General features: G+C 41.4%; 2 protein-coding genes across 4 annotated transcripts in view; both read left to right on the forward strand.

Moving 5' to 3' along the window:
* MGAT4D (MGAT4 family member D) overlaps positions 1–5,100 on the forward strand; it is a 44,754-nt gene extending 39,654 nt beyond the window's left edge. The window contains exons 13-15 of one of the 2 annotated variants that reach the window (XM_048509045.1): positions 2,284–2,356; positions 4,081–4,193; positions 4,849–5,100. In XM_048509045.1, coding sequence (XP_048365002.1) covers positions 2,284–2,356; positions 4,081–4,193; positions 4,849–4,866 — 204 coding nt within the window. In that variant the 3' untranslated portion in view covers positions 4,867–5,100. The remainder of the gene's footprint in view (positions 1–2,283; positions 2,357–4,080; positions 4,194–4,848) is intronic. The other variant, XM_048509046.1, reaches the window with a different exon arrangement.
* Positions 5,101–10,113: 5,013 nt separating this feature from the next.
* The window catches only part of CLGN (calmegin), a 38,291-nt gene continuing 26,513 nt past the window's right edge, over positions 10,114–21,891 (forward strand). The window contains exons 1-4 of one of the 2 annotated variants that reach the window (XM_048509043.1): positions 10,114–10,245; positions 16,170–16,325; positions 17,742–17,815; positions 20,489–20,547. In XM_048509043.1, coding sequence (XP_048365000.1) covers positions 10,243–10,245; positions 16,170–16,325; positions 17,742–17,815; positions 20,489–20,547 — 292 coding nt within the window. In that variant the 5' untranslated portion in view covers positions 10,114–10,242. Of the gene's footprint in view, positions 10,246–10,310; positions 10,332–16,169; positions 16,326–17,741; positions 17,816–20,488; positions 20,548–21,891 lie in introns of those variants that run through there. The other variant, XM_048509044.1, reaches the window with a different exon arrangement.

Genomic DNA, 21,891 nt, shown 5'->3' on the forward strand with positions numbered 1-21,891 from the left:
TAACATAATCAGTTTCATTTTTTATTTATAAAGTTAGGAAGAGTGATTGTGGTTTCCATAACTTTCCTGGGCAGTAGTCCTAACATGTAAAATAATTTTGAATACTTCTTCAAAATTCTGATCAGAGATAAGAAAGTCCTATCCTTTATTATCCAGCTGGTTCTCTGCCTTCAATCTGACTTGAGCACATCGTGGCAACATTCACTTTATTGGCCCAACCTGTGGCAGAGCAGTGATTTCAGCTGAATTGTTTAAAACCATAGCTTGCATCAGGCTTCCAGGACTGATGGTGCACAAGCAGTGTCACTCTTCTTGATTATCTATTACCATACCCTCAATCCCATTTGCAAAGACAAACATCATAACAAAAAGGATGTAGTGGGCTGCAAACAAGAACCACAAAATGTTCAAATATATTAATTGCTTATGCACAGTTGCTTCCAATTAATATAAAATCTAGTTTTGGAAATGATCAATGAGGTAACCATCTTAGTCCACAAGCACACAAATCATATGCTGGATATCATGTTCTGTACTGTTCAAAGGCATGGCTTACTTTTGCACAATTTTTTTTAATTCCTCAGTCATGGATTGATAATTACCTGATGTGTACAGCCCAATCTGAGTATATGTGTGGGGGGATGTAAATCGTCTTGGGGAAGTGGTGCAGGCCTATGCCGATGAATTTGCTCTCTCCAGGGCACTTACCTTTGTGGAGGGGCAATCATACTGGTGGATGGCCACTGCAGCTCTCCAGGATATCCAAATGCAGCGACCAGCACTGGGTCAGTGCTCCCATGCTGCCGCCAGCCCCATGGTGGAGGAATTCCCAGGGGTGGAGCCGACCTTAATTGGCTTCCACACTGGGATTGCGGGCCCCATGCCAGAGACATTCCCAGGAGTACAGCTGAATTTAGTTGGCTTCCACTCTGGGTTTGTGGCAGTTGCCACATGAGTCTAGCCCTCTATTAAGCCCTAAGGAGAGCTCTGGAATGAAATGGTTGGATTAAGTTTTAATCCGCTATGGGTTTTAATTGTTGTAAGTTAAATTTGTAGTTAAAATTATATTTAAACTATATGGATTTGGTTGAAATGTTGGAAACTGCCCTGAGCATGTATAGGGAGAGGTGGTATATAAACTTAATAAATAAATAAAATGAATAAATGACAAGGCAGGCAGGTTAGCAGCCAGGTGAAGGGAAACAGAGAAGGTTGCTGACTGAGTGGGCAAGTCACCAGAAAGACCAGGAGGCAGAGATGTGACTGGATATTGGATAAAGGGAAGACTGAACCAGCAGGCAGGTGAGGAGATGGGCATTCAGAAAGGCCAGACAAGCACCTTGAGGGCGGAAAATAAGTAGACAGGTAGCAGGGGTGTGGGGACAGAGAAGTAGGAAGATTGTGTGATGTTCCTCGTTGCTTGGAAATCAGGAATAGAATACAAGTTCCTGCTGTTAGACACAACACAACATCCATTTATTAGCAAGGTGATACAGGAACAACTGATTTATGGACAAGGGAGTTCATACAGGCTACAATATTAACTAACAAACAGAGCTAAGGAGCAGGGACTCCTGCCCATGAGACTAAACCAGCAAACACAAATATCAGATGGAGGAAGAGACTGTTCCATTGTAATGCATATGATAAATACACCAAAGATTAGCGCAAGTGGGTGAATGGGTGGAGGAAAGTGGAACCAGAGTTGAGAGAGTGCAATGCTAGAGCAAGAGGAGTCCAGAATGGTGGGGAATGGAACTCCTGCAAGTCCTCGCAGGTCCCCTTCTTTAACTAATGGTTTATAGATCACGATGAGTAGCTGTGTTTGTCTGTAGCATAGAAAAGAACAAGAGTCCAGTAGCACCATGAAGGCTAACAAAACTTTTGGCAGGGCTATGAGCTTTCATGAATCACAGCTCACTTCTTCAGATATAGTTTTTATAGTTTATGGTCTTTGGCTTTGACCCAGTCATTGTTCAAGCGGATATTTGCGGGTTCCCCCCCTTTTTTGGTTATTTTATTTTTTTAAAATATTGCATGGAAGCTGCCTTTGGGGCCATGATAATGAATGCAAGAAGTAAATTTGCTAATTAAATAAACAGGCAGTTTTTAGGGCAAGCCTATGAAAATTCTGACATGCTTGATTCCCATTATCTGGGGGGACAGATACAGATGCCATCACATTGTAAGACTATTGACTTGGAAGGTTTGTAAAAGGAGCATTTGGAAGATAATGTTTCCTGTCTAAAAAGCAGCTGAGATGTTTGCTTTGTTTTGTTACAGAAAACAAATTTACAACTTGCAAAAGACAACATGCAAAATTTTAAAAGAACACAAGATGGATATTTACAAATAGGTAAAAATGTTATTTCTAAGATACATGCACATTGGTCTATAATACATTCGACTAAATTTCAGAAAAGCTGATATTTTAGCAACTGTTATTTGTTAATAAGTCAGTTTGCTAAAGTAATGCAGTGTATCAATGGACATTTTAAATACAGTTCATGATGCCATGAATGTTATTTTTATAATATTCATTTGTTTGAAGAGATAATGTTGCACTTTTCCTCCTTTATGAGACTGTTGGTCTGTAACATCTATAATGACCCCTCTCTTTAATACTCTGAAAAGGTCTATATTTTGCTGCCTCCTGTACTTCCTTAGCTTTCCCAAATGATATTCACTGCTACCAAAGGCCTTAGACCGGCTCATTTAACCCAAAGACCGGGTGACTTAATTACCTTTAGTAGAATAACATGGGGCACATGGGAGGGGGGCACTTATGAAAGAAAAGGAGATCCCTTCTTCTGAATAAAACAGGTTGTTAAAATGAGTACCCAGCTTGCTGTGGGTGAAGTGTAGATGACTGGGAAGGCAACAGCACCAACCCCATAAGCAGACTGCCTAGCAAACATGGTGATGTGATGTCACTCCATGGGTCTGTATCAACCCGGTGCTTGCACAGGGGACTACCTGTACTTTCAAAAATAGTAATAAAGTTTATTTACATGCATAGAAACTTAATAATTTAGGGTGGTTCAAAAGCATAATGGTTTCATTTAAACTGCTAGCTTTCAGAATGCAAGAAGGATATACATTGTCTTTTCTTTTGTTCTTTTAAAGTTCCTTTAAGAGAGCTAGTCACACAGACCATTTGCCACCTTCCAAACAAGGAACTCAGACTTCTCTCAGTCTACAACACTTCACTCTTAATTCTCTTCTTCCTCATACAACGCCCACCTTAACATACCAGTCAACTCCTCCTTCTACAGCACAGCTACCAGTCAGTCATTAACACACTTCACTCACCCATCCAGCACCCTTTCTTACCTTAAAGGCCTGCATTTCAAACTTTATCAAACATGTGTACAAAACCTTGCACTAATTTGCAGAAATAAAGCACACACAATATTTACACAACAAGACATTATAGTAAAGACAGTGACGAAGGGAGGGGGAACTGCGCCCAGGGCATGAGCTGCCTGCCCGCCCCCGAAACTCCCCCGGCCCTGACACATGGCAGCAATAGCGGTGCCTGGGACAAGCCACCCTGGATGTCCCCATTGCTGTTACGCGTCTGAGTAAAGATCCTTAATCCACTCAGCACTGCCATTCCAAAACTACCAATGAAATAGTAATATATGGCTAATACATGGGCAATGAGGTATGGAGGGAAAAATTAATTATTTTATTTTGCATAATGCATGTGAACTTTTGTAGGCATTTAAGTATTAAAATAATATGATCAGCACCAGTGTCTGGCTATGATTTTCTCACTTTCCCATTCCTGCTGAAGCCCAAAATGCACCCCCCCCCCCACTGCATTTTGGGCCGCAGTAGTAAGGGAAGGTAACAAAAGGTAACCAAGGATGGAAACTCTTCCAGATGGGGAGACAGTCAGTTGGATTCAAACTACTCTCTTAGTTTCCCCCCATAATCTGCTTCAGTTTAGCGTGGCATCTGCTAAAGGAGATGTAGTTTCTTCCACACTCTGAACTGTACAGTTTTCACCCATGATTATCCTGGTTGATTATCCTTACAGCCTGTACCAACAGCAGTAATTTCATTTCCATATAGGTGCCTTTGAAAATGGAATTGCAGATGGTAAAATCAGTCCATCTATAGGAAAAATACACGCTCTTCGTTTATCTGTCCATTCCAGTTCTCCAATGTGGGCCTTACTTAGTGAGGTAAGCGTATAGGGATAGGGAGATATGATTATGTTCTTCTCTCAACAGTCAGCTGCAAGAATATATATTTTTATACAACAGATATCTGTAATGATGTGCCGAGGAAAATAGACTTTACAGTCAGCTTGGGAGATTTGAGTTCTCCCAATTCTCCTGTTTGATTTATTTTTAAAATGTGCACAGAGGTAGATGGAAGGAGCATGTACCCCCTTGTTTTACTTCGCTGTTCATACACATTTAGGTGTAATAGCAGCACTTTCAAAAGCCCCGTTTCGGATGTCCTAAGTGTATTTAATGAACACTCTTTGGTGGGAGCAGGATGGTGGCAGAGAGTTCCACCCCGATGTATGAGTATTCATTGGAACCTGTAACACAGAATTACATGTTTACAGCTCTGTGTGACCAGGGTTCTTGATTGTGTGAAGAAAGCCACCAGAATAAGCACTGTAGGCATAATTTCCAGTGTGTGCAAGTAAGTTGGGGTAAAGCTTGCCACAGTGATTCTGATTGGCTCTTCCACTATCCTTATTATATATTTGATCAAACAATGATGATTTATGCAAAGATTTCAAAAGACAGACAACTTAGTAAAGCAACTTTGCACATTTAGTATTACAAAGCAGTGACTAATACTTCCCTTTTCTTTTTAACGCAGATATTTTTAAAGACATGAAAAAGACAAGTTCGTCAAGCCGATGAAAAGTTTGAAGGTTGCATGGAAATAAGGCCATCTAGTGGCAGCAACAAAATGTTCAACAGATTAAAACCTAATCTTCCTAATACTATGTAGTAGGAAAGGGGGGAAATGTACATAGTGTATATAGAATATCAACTTTTATTAAACATTTAACATATTTTATAATATATTGCCAACAAGCCCTTTTCAAATAAAAATACTTCCTATAAATGTAATCATCTGTTAATTTACAATCCACTTAATTAATGATGCACCTTTACAAATACGCCAAAAAATCACCAACTATATTCAACATGATACTGTCAAACGTGGCTGTCATGTGCCATTTCAGTTGGAGAAAGTATATCATTATTTAATCGATCACATATTTATCTAGCTTTTTGTTAGGTGTCTCTAATGGTATACCTTGTAAGAGCCAATGTGATGTAGTGGTTAGGGACTGGGGTCAGGGCGACCTATGCTTGAATCCCCACTCTGCCATGGAAGCTTGTTGGGTGACCTTGAGCCACTCACATACTCTGACTTACCCTAATCCACTTCGTGGGGCTTTTGTGAGAATAAAATGGAGGAGAGAAGAACAATATAAGCTGCTTTCGGTCCTCTTTGGGCTGTAAAGTAAAGTAAACAAGTATCTGCACTTCTTTCATTTTGTCCTCACAGCAATCGTGTGAAATGCTAGGATGAGGGAGAGACTGGCCCAAGGCTATCTACTAAACTTCATGTTTGAATGGAGTTTGAAACTAAGTGCAGTTAATTCACACTCTAGACACCATGCTGTACAAATATATTCTTACCTTTAAATGAAAATAAATGTAATTCTAAAAACGCTTTCCTGGGAGTAAGCCCCATTAAATAAAATGGGATTTCTGAATAGATATGTTCAGGATTTGTGATGAAAGGAAGCAGGGAAGGGTGTCTTTCTTTGCTGAGAAACTCCCTTAGTGATCCCTGGAAAGGACCTGGCAATGGCTGTCACCACTCAGGGACTCTCTGAGAACATCTAGACTGCCCTGCTAACAAGGTTTCCTTCTAGTGCAGTACTAGATCAATACTGAAAAAACATAGTGCAAACCCTGGAGAACACCTTATGGAAAACTGTGTCGCATTCATGCAGTCTAGTATGTAGAATTTAAGAGAAAAATACTGTAGTAAAACAAATCCAGAAAATGTCTTTATATAAAAAAGAAAGTTTATTATGAAGGAAAAAATGGGGAAAGGTAATTAGATTAAAAAAGGATAGAACAAAAAAATACAGAGGAACAATAATACACTACAACACAACATGCACATTTTCAAATAAAAACCATACAGTTAGCTTAACTAAGCCAGGTACACATTGCCTGACTGTTGTAATCTCCTCATTGCATGCACAGAGTTCCTTGCAGTAGATCTTAACATCTACCTATCTTCCTGGGGGTTACCAGATTTCACAAATGGAGATGAGGAAAAATCCCAGACATGGTCAATGGAATCTGATCTAAGCCAGCCTCTCCACTGACTGGCTGTTATGTCCAGCCCAGCTTGTCTGGGAAATTGGATGAGGACTCAGATGTGGGAGAGGGCCCCAGAGTCCCAGGAAATGCCTACAGGCTCAAAGCTTGAGTCTCTGTTGGTACCTGCAGGATCTGGCCAAGAGACTTAGGCAGAACCTTTAGTAGTAGACCAGATCTAGAGGCTCAGACAGAGTGGAAACCACAGCTAGGCCTCAGCTCTGAGATTCCCCAGTCTCCTGACACAAAACTAGGGGAGATTCTGCCACTATTTCACCCCCTTTGTCTCCAGATCCCCGGAAGCAATGCCTGAGGAAGCTGTGTGCCAGTTTGCAGGAAAGGAGATGCAGCAGCAGATTAGCAGCTCTGAGGCAAGCTGGTCTCAACAAGAATATCTGCTTAGGGTTGCTCTCTTACTTCCCTAGAGCTGAGAAAACATTGAAAATTGGTGGTGTAATAGTTGCTTAATTTTCATACATACAAGCAAACCACAGCAGAGAGAAATACAATATTTTCTTCTACAGTTATTATTCCCATGCCAGCCCAATTACAGCAAACGCATCCAAAATTTGTTCAAGACCCAGGCAATTGATAGCTGTCTCTAAAATTCAACCTGTAAAACTCAATCCAGCTTCTGCCTTGTTGTTGAAAGGAACATGGAGGTACATGTGTTAAATCCCTAAATCCCTCCCCCCGCCCCCCAGGGTGATAAGACCCATTTGCTGGCAGAAAGACAGCTGTATGATGGAAAACAGACAACTTGTCTTGTGTTGTTAGTAATTTAAGGCTTCATACCTTAAGTTATTCCATGCATATTGTTTTGCTTTTGCTCTCCAAATGTTTGCATTGTCTCAGCATACTTGTGGGACACATAGATACCAGCAATAGGAAATACACAGTATGGGAACTGCCTGTGGTGCAAGTTGAGGCAGCTTTGTGGGTATTCATGCTAGAATCCTAGCTCTTGTATGGCACAATCCATATTTCAAAATGCAAGAAACAATATTAACATATAGCAAAAATGCATATATACAATCACTGCGAGCAATCTCTGAAGTCATGTGTGCTTTGCTCTCACCACCTCTGAGAGAAAGAATTTGAGCTTACTTTTTACTGTTGTTCATCGAGGCACAGACCAGCTATAGAGAACTTACTAGAAGACTTCTAAAAGCTTTAGAATACTTTGTCTGCCCTTTGTCTGCAGTTGAAAGCAGGCTGGTTTCCCGCCCAAATGATCATATGATGGAGGCAGGGAGAGAGCTCCTCCCTTCCACTGTGGTACAGTACTAATAAAGTAGATGGCAGCCCACAGAGGGAAAAGGAGGGGTGGGTGTGTGCCTGCTCAGAAGACAGTTGATAAAACAGCTACAGGTAAGTGGGATTTTATTTTCAGCATTATGTCTTCATTGCAGTCCTACATGGAAGAGTAGCAAGCTCACCATGGAGGCAGGTGTGAGCCTGTCACCAAAACAATGATTATAAAACCACTCGTAACAACTGCATATCTCCTGGCATCCATGATGATGAAATAGTGTCAGAGAAAAGCGGGTGGAGTAGGTAGCCACTTTGCAGGTATCCTGAAGATCAACCCTGGCAAGGAAAGTCGTTGAAGAGGTTTGTACCTTGGTAGAATGGGCCTTAACATAAAGGGGACAGTCAAATTTAGCACTGATAAACAAAATGAATTGCAGAAACTATATATCCATCTCGAAATGGTCTGCAGGGAAGCAGATTTACTCTTTCTAGGACTTCTAAAATAATTTTTGTCCCACCTAAACAAACGTGTATGTTCTAATTAAATTGAGTGAGTGAAGTGATTGTTTAGATGACGACTGAGGATTTGGGGGGGAAGGAGGTAATGTCCTGGCTCCTGTGGAACTGGAACACTACTTGGGCCTAAATCATGAGCAAAGATGTAGCACTACATCTTTATGGGGGTAGAACCACTAACTCACCCTGGTTAGTGACCAAAAAAGCAATTTTATGGCAACATGCAAATCGCAAAAACACAAAAGGACAACATAAACCGTCATTTGCTAAGTTTTCCAGGTTCACGACTGTCTGTCTCCCAATGAGCTGTAAACCCAAGCATCAACTTGCTTTTCCCAGTGTGATCTGGAATCACTGAGTGCTTGTGTATAAAACTATGAGGCTGCAGATGTCCCAGTTTGTTGATCAAATGAACAGACAAGCCAGGTGTTTGGACTGATCAACTAATCTTATTAATTTTAAAATTTTTAGTTACTATTGATTTATTGATCTATCGATATGATTATTTATTTATTTTTTTAAATCTAAAGATATGCAGGAACATGGAGGCGACAGGCAATACAAATGATGCAACAGGACAAGAAGTGGGAAGGAGTTTTGATAACTGTGTTTTGATAAATGTGGCCAGGATAGTATTGACAACAAAATAGACAGACCATGAATGCTCAAGCTGAGTGAATTAAGAAAATAAACTAGTGGAACATGCAGTATTGGCAAAATTAATGAACTTTGTGACTAAGTTGACCACAAAGAATTTTCAGATAAATGGAAAGAATGTTATATATTTATTACCCCCCTCAAAAATGCTGATTTTGGGAGGTTATTGCTGAAACTATGTATATAAATTAAAGGGAAGTAGATAACATTTAATCATATTATGAAAGAAGATAAATAATATGCCAACTCAATGTTTATGTGAGAAAATGTCAGAATTTATAATAGTAACCGTTCTTAGTGTTTTAAACCTATTGGGTAGACTATTTGTATTTATATTATAGCACATATATTATAGTATTATTCAACATATTTGCCGAATTAAATATTTTATATATTTGTTATTTGTTTTTTATTAGATTATAAACATCATTTTATGGTTATTATAATTTTAATTAAAACTGTTATAGTTTTAATGATTAGGAATTGTTTATTGGTTTTTAGATAATATATGTACATTAGCATTTTTATTTCTTAGTCTTCAGAACAAATTGTAACTATTGTTTTGATTCCATTTTAATTTTTGTAGCTATTTTTAAAAATAAAATAAAGGATTTGTCAGTATTATGGTAAAGTATAAACAGTTCCGCAAATGAAAATTCTAAAAGAGATAATCTTTACATCCCATGCACAGTCCTACTGTATCAGTTCAGTGATCATTTTGGATTTAACGACACCTTTTTAGTTTAAAATGACCATATTACAGGTTTAATTACAAAAAGCAATAGCAGCAAATAATAAATTTAAATCAGTTCTAAATATCGCATAAATAATATTTAAGTGAAACAAACCACAATCCTAAACAAACAAGTGAAACTAAGTGAAACAAACAACAATCCTAAAGCAGTCCATTTGGAATCCCACACTGAAGATTTTTCAAAGGTGGTTACTTCCAGGAAAACGTCGTTAGGATCATTGACTAATAGTATACGCATATAAACAAACGCCACAGCCATCCAGAGAGACCACCGCAGCTCCACTTGGAACAGAATAAACCATGCTGGGCACATGCCGGCGCAGCCATTCTTACAGGTCTCTAAACTGATCGCGTGTGTCAATCGGCCCAGAGTCTTCCCGAGGACAAGAAAGGCTGAGTCCGATTGGACGAGCACACACATGTCGGGTTCTCCAAGAGGAGCGGATCCATCCAGGGTTGGGTTAGCTAGTGGAAATAAACCGTTGGCCGTGATTGGCCTTCACCAGCACAACGCCCGGCTGCGATTGGCCACCGTTGCCTGCCGCGCGTCGAGGCACCTGCTCTCCGACGCCCCGCAGTTTGGAGAACGTGAGCGCATGCGCAGCGGGTGGTTTGGGTGATGCGCTCTAGAAAGCGGTTGGGATTTTGCTGTGGAGACGCTGACTGGGTTGCGATTCGGAGATGGTAAATGCTGCGGCGGGGGCGAGGGGTTATGTACGCAACTCCGGACCGCGAAGCGGCGGGCAGGGGGAAGAAGAAAGGGACCTGCGGTGAGCTGAACAGCGGCACAGAGGAGGCCGCCTAGGAAAAGAGGGGAGAGAGGGGTCGCCATCCCGAAGCCCCCTACCTCGCACGGGAGCGGCGACCTTCGCTTTAACGGCGTAGGGAGCCGTTACTCTGTGCCGTTAGCGTTGGAACCTTCCGTGCGCGGGCGCTGGATTCTACGCTCATCCCCCCCCCCTTTACCCCCAGTCGTGGTTTTTGTTTCTCCACTCCCGGCCGCGCGCTTGCAGTAGGAGAAGCACTCTGCGACTGGGCCCGGTTGCCAGAGGGCGGTGCGGACTCTCCCCCCCCCCCCCCACCCGGCGGTAGCGCTGTCTCCGTGGGGAGCTGTCTCTCGTGGGGCGGGGAGGGGCACGCCAAGATCAACACCAATTAGTCGCGCTGCCCAGAGGACAGGGGCGCCCGCTCAGGCGGCGGCGGCGGCAGCGGCTGCGGAAGCAGACCGATTAGAAGACGCGGTAATTACCTGCCTGAAGCGGGCGCGGAGTTGTGCCTCATTGTAGGTAATCGCCTCATTTCTGCCCGTTTGTTTGGCATCAAGCAGCCGCGAAACTGGATTGATCTTCCCAACAGGTGCCGGAGCTGAGTTTACGGAGAGGGCTCTCTCCACCTCGCCACGCTCCCTGCCACGCGCACGTTTGACCAGACGGGTCAGGATTGGCTTCGATTACTGTCAGTTCGTTTCCAAGGGTGCTTTTGTACTAAATTGTATCACGGTATAGTCACGGTGGCTTCTATTAAAATCACAGGTGGGGAGAGAGCCAGTGAGGTGTAGTGGTTAAGAGCGGTAGACTTTAATCCGGAAAACTGGATTCGATTCCTCTCACCTCCATATGGGTGGCAGGGAGCACTGAAAACTTGTATTTTGTGCGAGTGTTTGGAGTTAGTGTTGGTCCAAGGCAAAGGCGCAGGCAAAAAAACAAAACAAGCAATGTGCACTGGTCGGAAGCTGTCCAGCTTATCTCGTTGAAGTGGATGTCTTGCACATTTCCCATTTGCTTCATTTGGGTCTGAGTAGTAAACATTTCAAATGTGTCCCCTGGAGCAAATCTATTGGCCCCTGATCTTTAATCACTCATCTAAAGCAGCTGTCTCGCCTAATCTTACTGTAGGATCATCCTTGCAATTATAGTCTTGTGTGTTTAGGATAGGTGGCAAATGGAGAGTGTTATGGACATGGCTGCTGGTGTGATGTCTGCCTGGGATTATACCTTTTCCGATCTTAATGTGTATGAAAATGCAGTAGAACACTGTACAGATGTTCCCTAAGACTGCTATGAACATTACCCTTTTGATTAATTTGTATCACCCAGTCATATTGTTGCCAAAATAATCTTAGCAAATAACTGGCGTTGATCTTTTGGCAGAGATTATTTGCTGACTAATGTTTGAATAAACAAGGAAACTACTTACAGATATTTTAGCTGTTGCATTCAACTCTTTGATCATAATTATATATTGGCCATAATAAAACAAACTTCAGTCACTGAAATCAGTGGTCTTTGATGCAAAACTCTTCATAGCATTGCAGTGTAAAGGTGCTGCTGTTAATGAAGGTGTGTTGTGTTTTTTGAAGGGGAATGATGTCCCATTTGACCAGAGACTAGGTGCCTCCAAGAAATCTACATCCCAGTCTGCTTAATGCAGGGCAGTGGCCCCATGGGAGCTGTGCTGTTTTGGAAGATACGTGGCATGAGGCACATGATAGCCCAAAGCAAAAGCTGAGACTTTTCTCCGCACTGAGGAATCTTTTGCCTATGAATATACATGCATTTACAATAACTGCAAAAATGGGTGGAATGTTTTCAGATAATTACAGTATGCCAGGCTAAGAAATGGTACAGGCCAGATAAGCTCATAAGTGTGTTTCTGCACTTGGCAAAGAGAAGTATTGTGCCTATTCTGTCTGCCAGCAGTGATGTGGGGAGGATATTTTGCATGGAAAAACTTCCATTCTGCATATTTATAGTCTCTGGTTATACTTATCAGGGCTGTTGTGCTGCAAGTTAATCATGTTGAATTGGCTAAATGTGAGATATGGTACATGTACAGATCCTAGTGCTTCTACATGGCCCAGACTTGCACATTGTCTAGTTACCTTCTTTTATTAACATTATTTCAATGTGAATGGGATTTTTTTCTGAATCAATCTGGTGTAGTTAGAGTGCTGGAATAAGATTTGTGAGATCTCACTTCAGAATTGCATAGTGTCATGAATCTATTGGATGACCTTAGAACAGTTACTTTTCACAGCTACCAAAGGTGGTTGTGAGGATAAAGTGGAGAGATGAACTACGGTATGTATGTTTCTCTGAACATCTCGGAGGAAACACAGAAGCATAGAGCTGGAAGACACCTCAGGATCCAGACCAATTTTGCCTTGAGGAAAAATTTTTCCTGACCTCACAATGGCGATTGGCATAATCTTGGACATGTGAGAAACGGCTGTGAGAACCAAGCACTGAATCATTCCTTTTTGCCCTCTATCTCATGATCTGCTCAAGTTCATAGAATCAGCATTCATATTAGATGGCAATTAGCCTCTATTTGAAAACCTTAAAAGGAGAGCCCACCACCTGCTGAGGAAGCCTGTTAACACTGAGAAATCGTTCATCTTCCTGATACTTAGTCAAAATTTCTTTTGATTTGGTTCTGGTCCAACCTTCTGGGTCAACAGAAAACAACTATGCACCATCCTCTGTATGATAGCCTTCTTCAGGCTAAATATATCCAGCTCCTTCAACTTTTCCTCATAGAACTTGGTCCCCAGGCTAGTCACTATCATCATTGTCCTCGTCTGGACACCATCCAACTTACTGACATCCTCCTTAAACTGCAATGCCCAAAATTGAACGCAGTGTTACAAGTGTGGTTTAACAGAGCAGAGTAAAGCAATACCATCATTTCATGTGATCTGGAAACTATATTCCTGTTAATGCAGCTTAAAATTGCATGTCCCTTTTTAGCTACTGCGTCACACTGATTCAGTGTATGGCCTACTAAGACTCCTAGGTCCTTTTATCACATAAAAGGACATATCACATACTATTGCCAAGAGAAGTCTCTCCCATTCTACAATTATACATTTGATTTTTTTTCTACCTGTAGTGCTCTTTTGTACATCATGTGAAGAAGTCATAAACATTTAGAGCCATTTGTAATTTCTGTAATTTGTCCATCTATACATATAAAAAGCAAACAGTGACTTTGTTAGTCACTCCCTAACGCCCAAACGGCTGGACGGATCGCCCCCAAATTTTCACAAGACGTCCCTCCCTGTTGCGGGCAGGTAATGGGACCTTCAAATCGCCGAAAGTCCATACCTGAGCCAGGTAAAACATCTTTTTCCTTGCACACCAGGCCATGAAGCTGCCTCTGTTTAACTGTCACCCTTAGAATGTTCATGCAGCCTGTCTGTCTGTGGCCTGAGGGATTGGTATGAGGGCTCAGGATGTTTGCGCAGATGGGCAGAGATGAGCAGTGAAAACAGTAAATAGGTAATACTGCTGGTAATACGAGTGGAAGTGAAACACATACACACTTTGCCGTGTGAGACGTCAGGTGGGGTCCCCTCCCCTCACACGCAGGTAACTTCCACTCTCTGTGCCTCACCCACTGCTACCACACAATACACATCCAGCTCATCCTCACACACCTCACTCTGCCCTCCCTCACATCCAACCACCCCTTACCCACTTCCTCACCCATATTCACCACAGCTCTCTTTTACTAAAAGTGAGCTGGAGTTTGCCTTTTTCTTCTATGAAAATCAACAGGGTGGGGGCGAATCAACTCTACTGGCTCCGCTTCTTTTGCACATGGCCCGTTAAAAACCCAGGGAGCTGGCCTCGATCTGAGCGCCTCACCACCCTGCCTCTGCTGCCTGACTGGATAGCCTCCTTGCCCCAGTTCTGCCTTACCCAAGCCAGGACTGTGCGTGTCAACCAGCCTCATGGACAGCGGGATTCGCACTCTGGACAGTTCTGTTGTGGAATGGGAAGAGTTACCTTATACTAAAAAAACAAGACACCACCATGTAACAATGTGAATTGAAAAGGGAAAGAGGGATTCCATTTGACCACCCCAAAAGGCTATGCTGCGGACCATTGGACCTGCATGGACATCTGTGTGGGTTGCGGACTGTGGTGAGAAGGACAATTGCCACAGCAACGCGTGGCCGGGCCCCGCTAGTATCATATATGAGGAAATTGAACTTGACCAGAGGGATTTTATTTTTTGCTATCTAGGATGCACTTGTAAAAGTTGAGATTTTTTTTAAAAAGTCACTTCTAGTAGGGAAAAGATTTTTAACAGATGCTTTGAAAATGGTCATATTTCAGTAGGTCTTGAAATCTGAAATTCTAGCAGCCCATTCCAGAGTTCCCTGTGGGGGGATGCAGCGCTGCCTGCAGGAAGGCTTCTTGGTGGTGCAGGGGGGGGGTAAAAAACAAAGAAGTCCCCTGCTACTGAAAAGCTCACCACTGGGCTACATGGGCTTCCCTACTGAAAAGCATGGCGTAAGCCTCAGAGCCTGGCATCAGCATTCTGGCAGACAAAGGCTGGGTGGAAGTGAACTAATGTTGGTTCCACCCCCCTGAACACATCTCTAAAAAACTCCAGCTACACCAGCGAAGACAGCAGGGGTGCAGGAGTGTCAATGCAGTGCTCTGTGTCATGTCTGCCTGCCATGGAGGCCGGTGGCGGCCACCCTCTGGCAGATTTGCCCCTCCATTGGGATAAGTGCCCTAGAGAGGGCAAATTTACCAGTGCAGCCCCACATCGCCACCATAGGTGGATTCCCCCTCGAATTCGGCTGTAAATCAGCTTTACCATCCTTGAGTGAAAGCCATGAAAACCCTGTCTATCTTCTTAAAAACTTAGTATCTGGGTAGTTTTTTATGCTGCTTTGTATTTGGTACAGATACCTTTATACAAAAAATCCTCCACTATTTGTTTAATACACGGTTTGTTTGTTTGTTTGTTTATTATTTGGTTTTGTATACCACCCTATCCATACCCTCTATAATGCAGTTGAGAGGCAAATACGGACATTTTGGAGGTGGTTTCCTAGAAAAGAATGCAGATATTGCAGTGCTGTACAGACATGAGACCTTAGGTTTTCTTTTCTTTTCTGTGATTTGATTTGTTTCTATTGGATGCATGGTTTTATTCTTTTGTAAAGATACATATTTGGAGTTTTTATACTTGATATTGTGGATATTTTATACTTGATATTAAGGATGTTAAGGAAAGACATGAAAGAAAAGAGGACAGACTCTATTTTGCCAGAAAAGCCAAGTTTTTATTGATACACCCATGTATCAATACACCCTTAAAAACTTAAACAAAACAAATAATTAAATGAACATATAAACATGAACTAATATACTTCAGAATAGTCTTAATGTATTCAAAACTTAGAAAGTTTTAGATTAATCTAGATGTGTTTCTGCAAGCAAGCCTCTGATTGAATGCAGACTGGATATGACATAGTAACTCTCTGATAAAATTATAATGTTGAAACGTGTTTTTTCTGATTTTTGTCTGAAATTTGGTGGGTTTTATGCTTGTTTAATATTTATATATTTTAAATGTTCATGGCATTTTGTGGTGAGTTTGTGTCTAAAAATTAAAAATGTATCTGGTTTTGCTCATTTTCCCCTCAACTTTTTTCTTTGTTTCTGGTTTGGGGGTTGGTTGTTAGATTTTATTTCCCCTTCACAATTGTCAGTACATATGCATGCTCTCTCTCTCCATGTTAGTGGAGTTCATAGATAGCACAGGTAATATTGACACCATGTGTCTGGAATAATCTTATTTTATAGGTGCCTGGTATGCAATTCCAGTGGGATTGGCTGTGCTTCAGTGTCTTGCTGTTCAGTGCAGTAGGTGCAGAATCTCAAGCTTCAGAAGTTGAAGTGGAAGATTTTGACAAGAATTCAGAAAACGCTAATGTTGATAAAGGTGCACCAACTCTGGAGGTGAGGTTATATCTTTTTATATGCCACATTTTGAAATGTTGTAAAGAGACTTGACCATGAATGTATCTAATTAATCCTACTGTTAGGATTGTCAAATACACAAAACTGATTCTGTGCATTTGAGATGTACAAAGCTATTTATTTAAATTTTTGAAGCATCTGGATTGTACTGAAAATTTTAATAACATAGTAACAAGCAGTTTCTGTGAATCCATCTTCTATGAGAACTGGGTAGGTTTTTTAAAGTAACTGCCAAGTAACTTTTGGTATAAGTCTTAAAAGGACTTCTCATTATGTGGTTGGGTGATTCTGACACGTGATGCAATTATGGCAGACATTCGTAAGGATATCCACTCTTGCTGAGAAACCATGTCTATTCTATTACATCAGTTCTTTTACTATATAATTATTTAATTGCTCGACTGAATGTTTATATTTTCTTGTGATTGGCATAATCCTACTTGTTTAATGATGATGTCATATACCGGCATGTAATACTGCTGCAAGGACTATTATGCCATCCAGCTCAGTACCATATATTTCTGCAACCACAGTATATCCATCAGAAATCAAAAACCAAACAGAGAGCTAAATATAGGCTCTGTGACTACAAGAAAGCAAGAGAAAGAGGGAAGTCTCTAGCTTTTCTTGCACTCTATTTTTCTAGCTTGAGAATTCTGCTCATCAGTATTGGCTAGGAATGATACAACCTAGTATTAGGATTGTGCATTGTTGTTTAGTTGGCCACTCACCTGGTGGGTTACTGGCTTTTGTCCAGGTGAAAACACTAGCAGAATGTTTCACAGCTGGGGTTATAGAATTGATGAGTACTGTTTGTAAGGTCTGGGAGGAATAAGTCATGTTGATACAGGCATATGATTATTTTGAGGTTTATTTTTGCTTTGACTATTGAGGCTGAAAATGAGGTTTTTATATTGCCTCAAATATATTGCCTAGAAAAGACTGGACTAGTTAGGAAGACAGATGCCGTAGCTTTAACTCAAACAAATTAATTGGTTTATTAAAAGAGAGTAAAAGACTGAGGAAGCACATGAAGGAATAAGCAAAGGAATATTCGGGACTTGCATAGAAATACAATTAGGCCTACTGTTTGGTTTTTGGATTTATAAACACCCCTTTGTACATTGTAATTTAAAGCTAAGTTACTGCATTACTCAAGGCATATAAAGCATATATGTCCATAGGTCCTATTCTAAAATTTCATGATGGCTTCAGTGCATTTTCAACCTGGATATACTAGCTGCTTGGTTTGTACTCATTTAACCCTCAGACGTTTATTTTTTGTAGTTGAGGCAGCAAGATCACAAATGTTTACCGTTTATTGAGTTTTGTCTTTGGAATATGTTATAGGAAAATGTAACAATTCTTCCAATTATGTTTTTGTCAATTTATTAGGTTGTATACAAAACCCCGATGCCTACTGGAGAAGTATATTTTACTGAAACCTTTGATGATGGAATCCTTTCTGGGTAAAATTGACAGGATGTGTAACTTCACTGAATTTAGTTTGGATGAATGTTTTTGTAAATAAGTTACTTTTTTCTGTTAGGGAAACATTAAATAATGAAAATGTTTTTCTCAATGAAGAGCTCACACGGTTTTTTCAGGGAGGATGGGTGCCGTTAAATTACAGCTGACATATGGTGACCCTCTAGGGTTTTCAAGGAATAAGGCATTCAGAGGTGGCTTAAAATTTCCTGCCTCCAAATTGCATGTTTCCCATCCAAATACTAGCCAGGGTCCATCTTGCTTAGCTTCCAAGGTCCTACAAGATTGGATTAGTCTGGGCTATCCTGATCTCAGTTATTACTTTAGATAATTCTCAAGAAGAATTGTATTAAAATAGATGTACAGTTAAACCTCATGGAAGAGACTCAAATTTGTTTTTTAAAAAATGAAGTATTAGCTTTTCTTCGATAAAAAGGAGTAGAACTAATCATTAAGAGTTGGGAAGGGGGGGCAAATCCCTGTGGTCATTCATTTAATATCTGACCTACTAGCAATACACCTTTGGAATATTTCTGAATGTAAAATGTCTGAAGAGTGTTATGAGCCTGTGTTGGATCTGTGAACAGCAGCTAGCTTTGTGTGTGCCAAACACTGAAAATAGCAATCTGAGCTACCTCAGGAACAGCTAGTGAAGGCTATGAAATAATTTATTCACGTTATTAAATTCAGCCATAGACCAGCAAAAAGATTAAAAACCAAGCACAACAATAATGTTAACAAGAAATTTTACAGGACACCAATGATTTCCATATTCTTCTAACAGTTTCACAAAAGTTCAATACTACATATGAAATGGTGAATTCTTTAACTTCAAATAAAAACTTGATCAGTAAGTCACTAGGGTGACTAGAATAACCATAGTATCCAAAAGATATAGTCAGCAGGGGCAAGATTAAGTGATGTCTAACATCAATGTAAAATCCACCAAGAGCCAGTGTGGTGTAGTGGTTAAGAGCAGTAGACTCTTCTCTGGAGAATGAGTTTGACTCCCCACTCCTCCACATGAGTGGCAGACTCTTATCTGGTGAACTGGATTTGTTTCCCTTCTCCTACACATGAAGCCTTCTGGGTGACCTTGGGTTAGTCACAGTTCTTCGGAATTCTTTTAGCCCCACCTACCTCACAAAGTGTCTGTGGTGGGGAGAGGAAGAGGAAAGAATTTGTAAGCCGCCTTGAGTCTCCTTACAGAAGGGAAAAACAGTGTAAAAAAACCCTCTTCTTCTAATAGAATATGGGTCATCATCTCACTTGCATTTGCATCACAAGGACATAAACATGCCTCCATAGGTCATTGCTGAAATCTCCCATTAAGCAGGGCTGCTGGAAGTGTGTTAAATTGAGCTCCTGAGAAAGATAGTAAATAAACAGTTACAATAATGAAATATGTTATAGGTATTATTTTAATAAAGAAAATACTGAAACACTATCAGGCAAATATTTTAGGGTTAGTAATATTCTTGGTTGAGTACCTTTTTGCTTTACAAAGTAATTTCTGTGCTATTAGCAACCAAGGGGCAATTACCTAGTTGCCAATGTTATTTTTGTTTTGTTTACTGTCAGTAGGTTTCCAGTATTACAAATAAACAAGAGCTCCAAAAATATAATACTAATAACATACAGAGTAAAATATTTGGATATAATCCACAGTACTGTATTAAGTAATCTGCATGGCTGGGAATATACTTACAGTGCACCTTTCAGTGTAGTGCTAAGGCCTGTATGCCAGTAATTGGCACCAATGTAACTAGTCAATATTTTGTATTCTGTCAGCCAAGAAAAAGAAATGCTCAAAACAACCTAGCTCAGAACTGAAAGTTCAGCTACTACACAGTAATCCACATGACACAACCACATCTACCATGGAGCAATAAACTACAGCTGCTTCTGTATGAAACCAACCAATCTATGCACTTTAGTACTGGTATTCTTCTGTGATGTTACCCTGTCCCTGCCAAAGAGCAGAAAAGAACAAAGGCAATGCAGCCCTTTTATGGAACATAGTTGCATGCCCAAAAGGAACTATGGAACTGCCACGCTTCTATAATCTCCACAGATAGGGATTAGAACCCTCTGTGGCAAATATGTATGTTGTGATAGGCAGGCACTTAGGGAAAGGAATGTGGACAATCCTACAATATTCCTTAGATGCCGCCAGTTTATTTTTATTTTTTAGCGCCCCCCCGCCCCGATAATCTATTGCCCACTCCAGGTTCAGGTTCCAGAAAGGAAGTAATGCCCAGGAGAGCCATTTTTTGCAAAGTAGCAGCTTCTCAGGCACTGCAGGTACAGCGGTAAGAACATAGCTGCACATTCGCAGGGTATATTCCTGTCACTTCTCAAATAGTTCATTAGAGAAATATAGATGTGATATAAAGTGTTGAGTACATTTTTGATATTTGATTTAAATTGTTTTCATTCTGTTTGGACAGTAAATTTAGCATTGGCCAGTAAAATCAATACCAGGTTTAGCGTATCACTTGGAATAATCTGATAGTCTTAATAAATTCCTGTTTTATTTTATAATTGGTATGAAGTATGTTTGTAAAATCTTTTTTTCAGTTTTAATATCTGATTTTTTTAGGGTAATGATTTGTCAAAGGATAATGATTTGAACATTTGAATTATCTTAACAGGTGGGTTTTATCTCAGACTAAAAAAGAGGATACAGATGAAGATATTGCTAAATATGATGGTAAGTCAAACTGTTTTCTGGTAAGTGAGAGTGTCTCAGGACAAGACTTTGTGGAGTGAACCCTTGTGTTCAAATACATTAAACATTCTCTTGGGTAGCTGGACATCACATTTCTGCTTTGAAAACAAGGATATTCTCTTCCATACTTTCCTATATAGAAATTATGGTATTATAGTCCATAAAGTCAAAGGGGAAACAGTCGCTATTGTATTTAAGACAACTTTCATGGACTTGAGCCCATTTCATCAGAAGCAGTGAAATGAGTTTAAATTAACTATATATTTTTAAACAGAGGAGGGGAAAATTGTGAACAATGAGTTAAATACCTTGTCACATTGTGACATCTGAGAAGTATTCATTGTGATTATTCACAATGATTGTGCTTGGTGATAACATGGTTTCTTAGTTATGCTTGTTAACCTGTTTAGATATTTATATTCCTCTCCCTGCTAGGAACTAAGTAACTTGCCTAAAATCAGTGGCGTATCAGCAGAAAATGGTACCCAGTGCAAGACCAGAGTTTTCCGCCCCACCCCCCCATGGAGCCTGAGACAAGACCTGGTTTTTCCACCACCCCCCTGCCTGGCCCCATTTACAGCCTCCCTGTCAGCCATGGGGGTTGTCCTGACAGCCTATTTCCCCAGATTGCCTGGCAAGTTAGCAGGCTGGACTGGGGGCCAACTGCCTGGCGGTGTGTCTGGGAAGAGGTGCAGCAAAAGGACCGCCCCCTGCTGTGCCAGGCGTGCCTGGCTGGTGGTTTGAAGAGGACCCGCTCTGTGGAGAGGCAAGGTGGGACCAGGCGATCGGGGTTTGAGCCGGGTTGCTACATGTCCACACTGACGGCAGGAAGTCGGGGAGAGTGCAAGTGGAGCCAGGTGGCAGAGCTTTCACTAGCGCTGTTTGTGGTCACAGTCAAGCAGCCGTGCCTCCCCTCCAGATATCTGTCGCTGCGCTCATCTGCCCCCCTGCTGTCTGCCTGGCGGCTGCTGCCATCACCTCCTTCCCACCGACGACCATAGAGCTTTACCGGGAAGCAGCCGCCAAGGCAGGGAGGCACGCTTGCCATCGCCGAGCTGGGCTGCAGGGGGACCAGGCAGGCAGTAAGATGGAGCCGGCACCAGGGAGCCCCTGGGCGAGCTGCAGCTGGCCCACAAAGGCGATGTGCCGGCCCTGACCCGCAGGCAGACCTACACGGTGGCAGAGGCGCAGGTAAGGCCCTGGTGGAGGGGTGTGTGTGTGGGGGAGTGATTTTCCACCCCCGTGATTAAATGGCCTGCACCCGGGGACATTTGTCCCCGTATGTCCCTCCGGCAAGTACGCGTTTGCCCAAAAATACGTTTAAAC

This window comes from Sphaerodactylus townsendi, linkage group LG10 (genome assembly GCF_021028975.2).
Source record: "Sphaerodactylus townsendi isolate TG3544 linkage group LG10, MPM_Stown_v2.3, whole genome shotgun sequence".
NCBI lineage: Eukaryota > Metazoa > Chordata > Lepidosauria > Squamata > Sphaerodactylidae > Sphaerodactylus > Sphaerodactylus townsendi.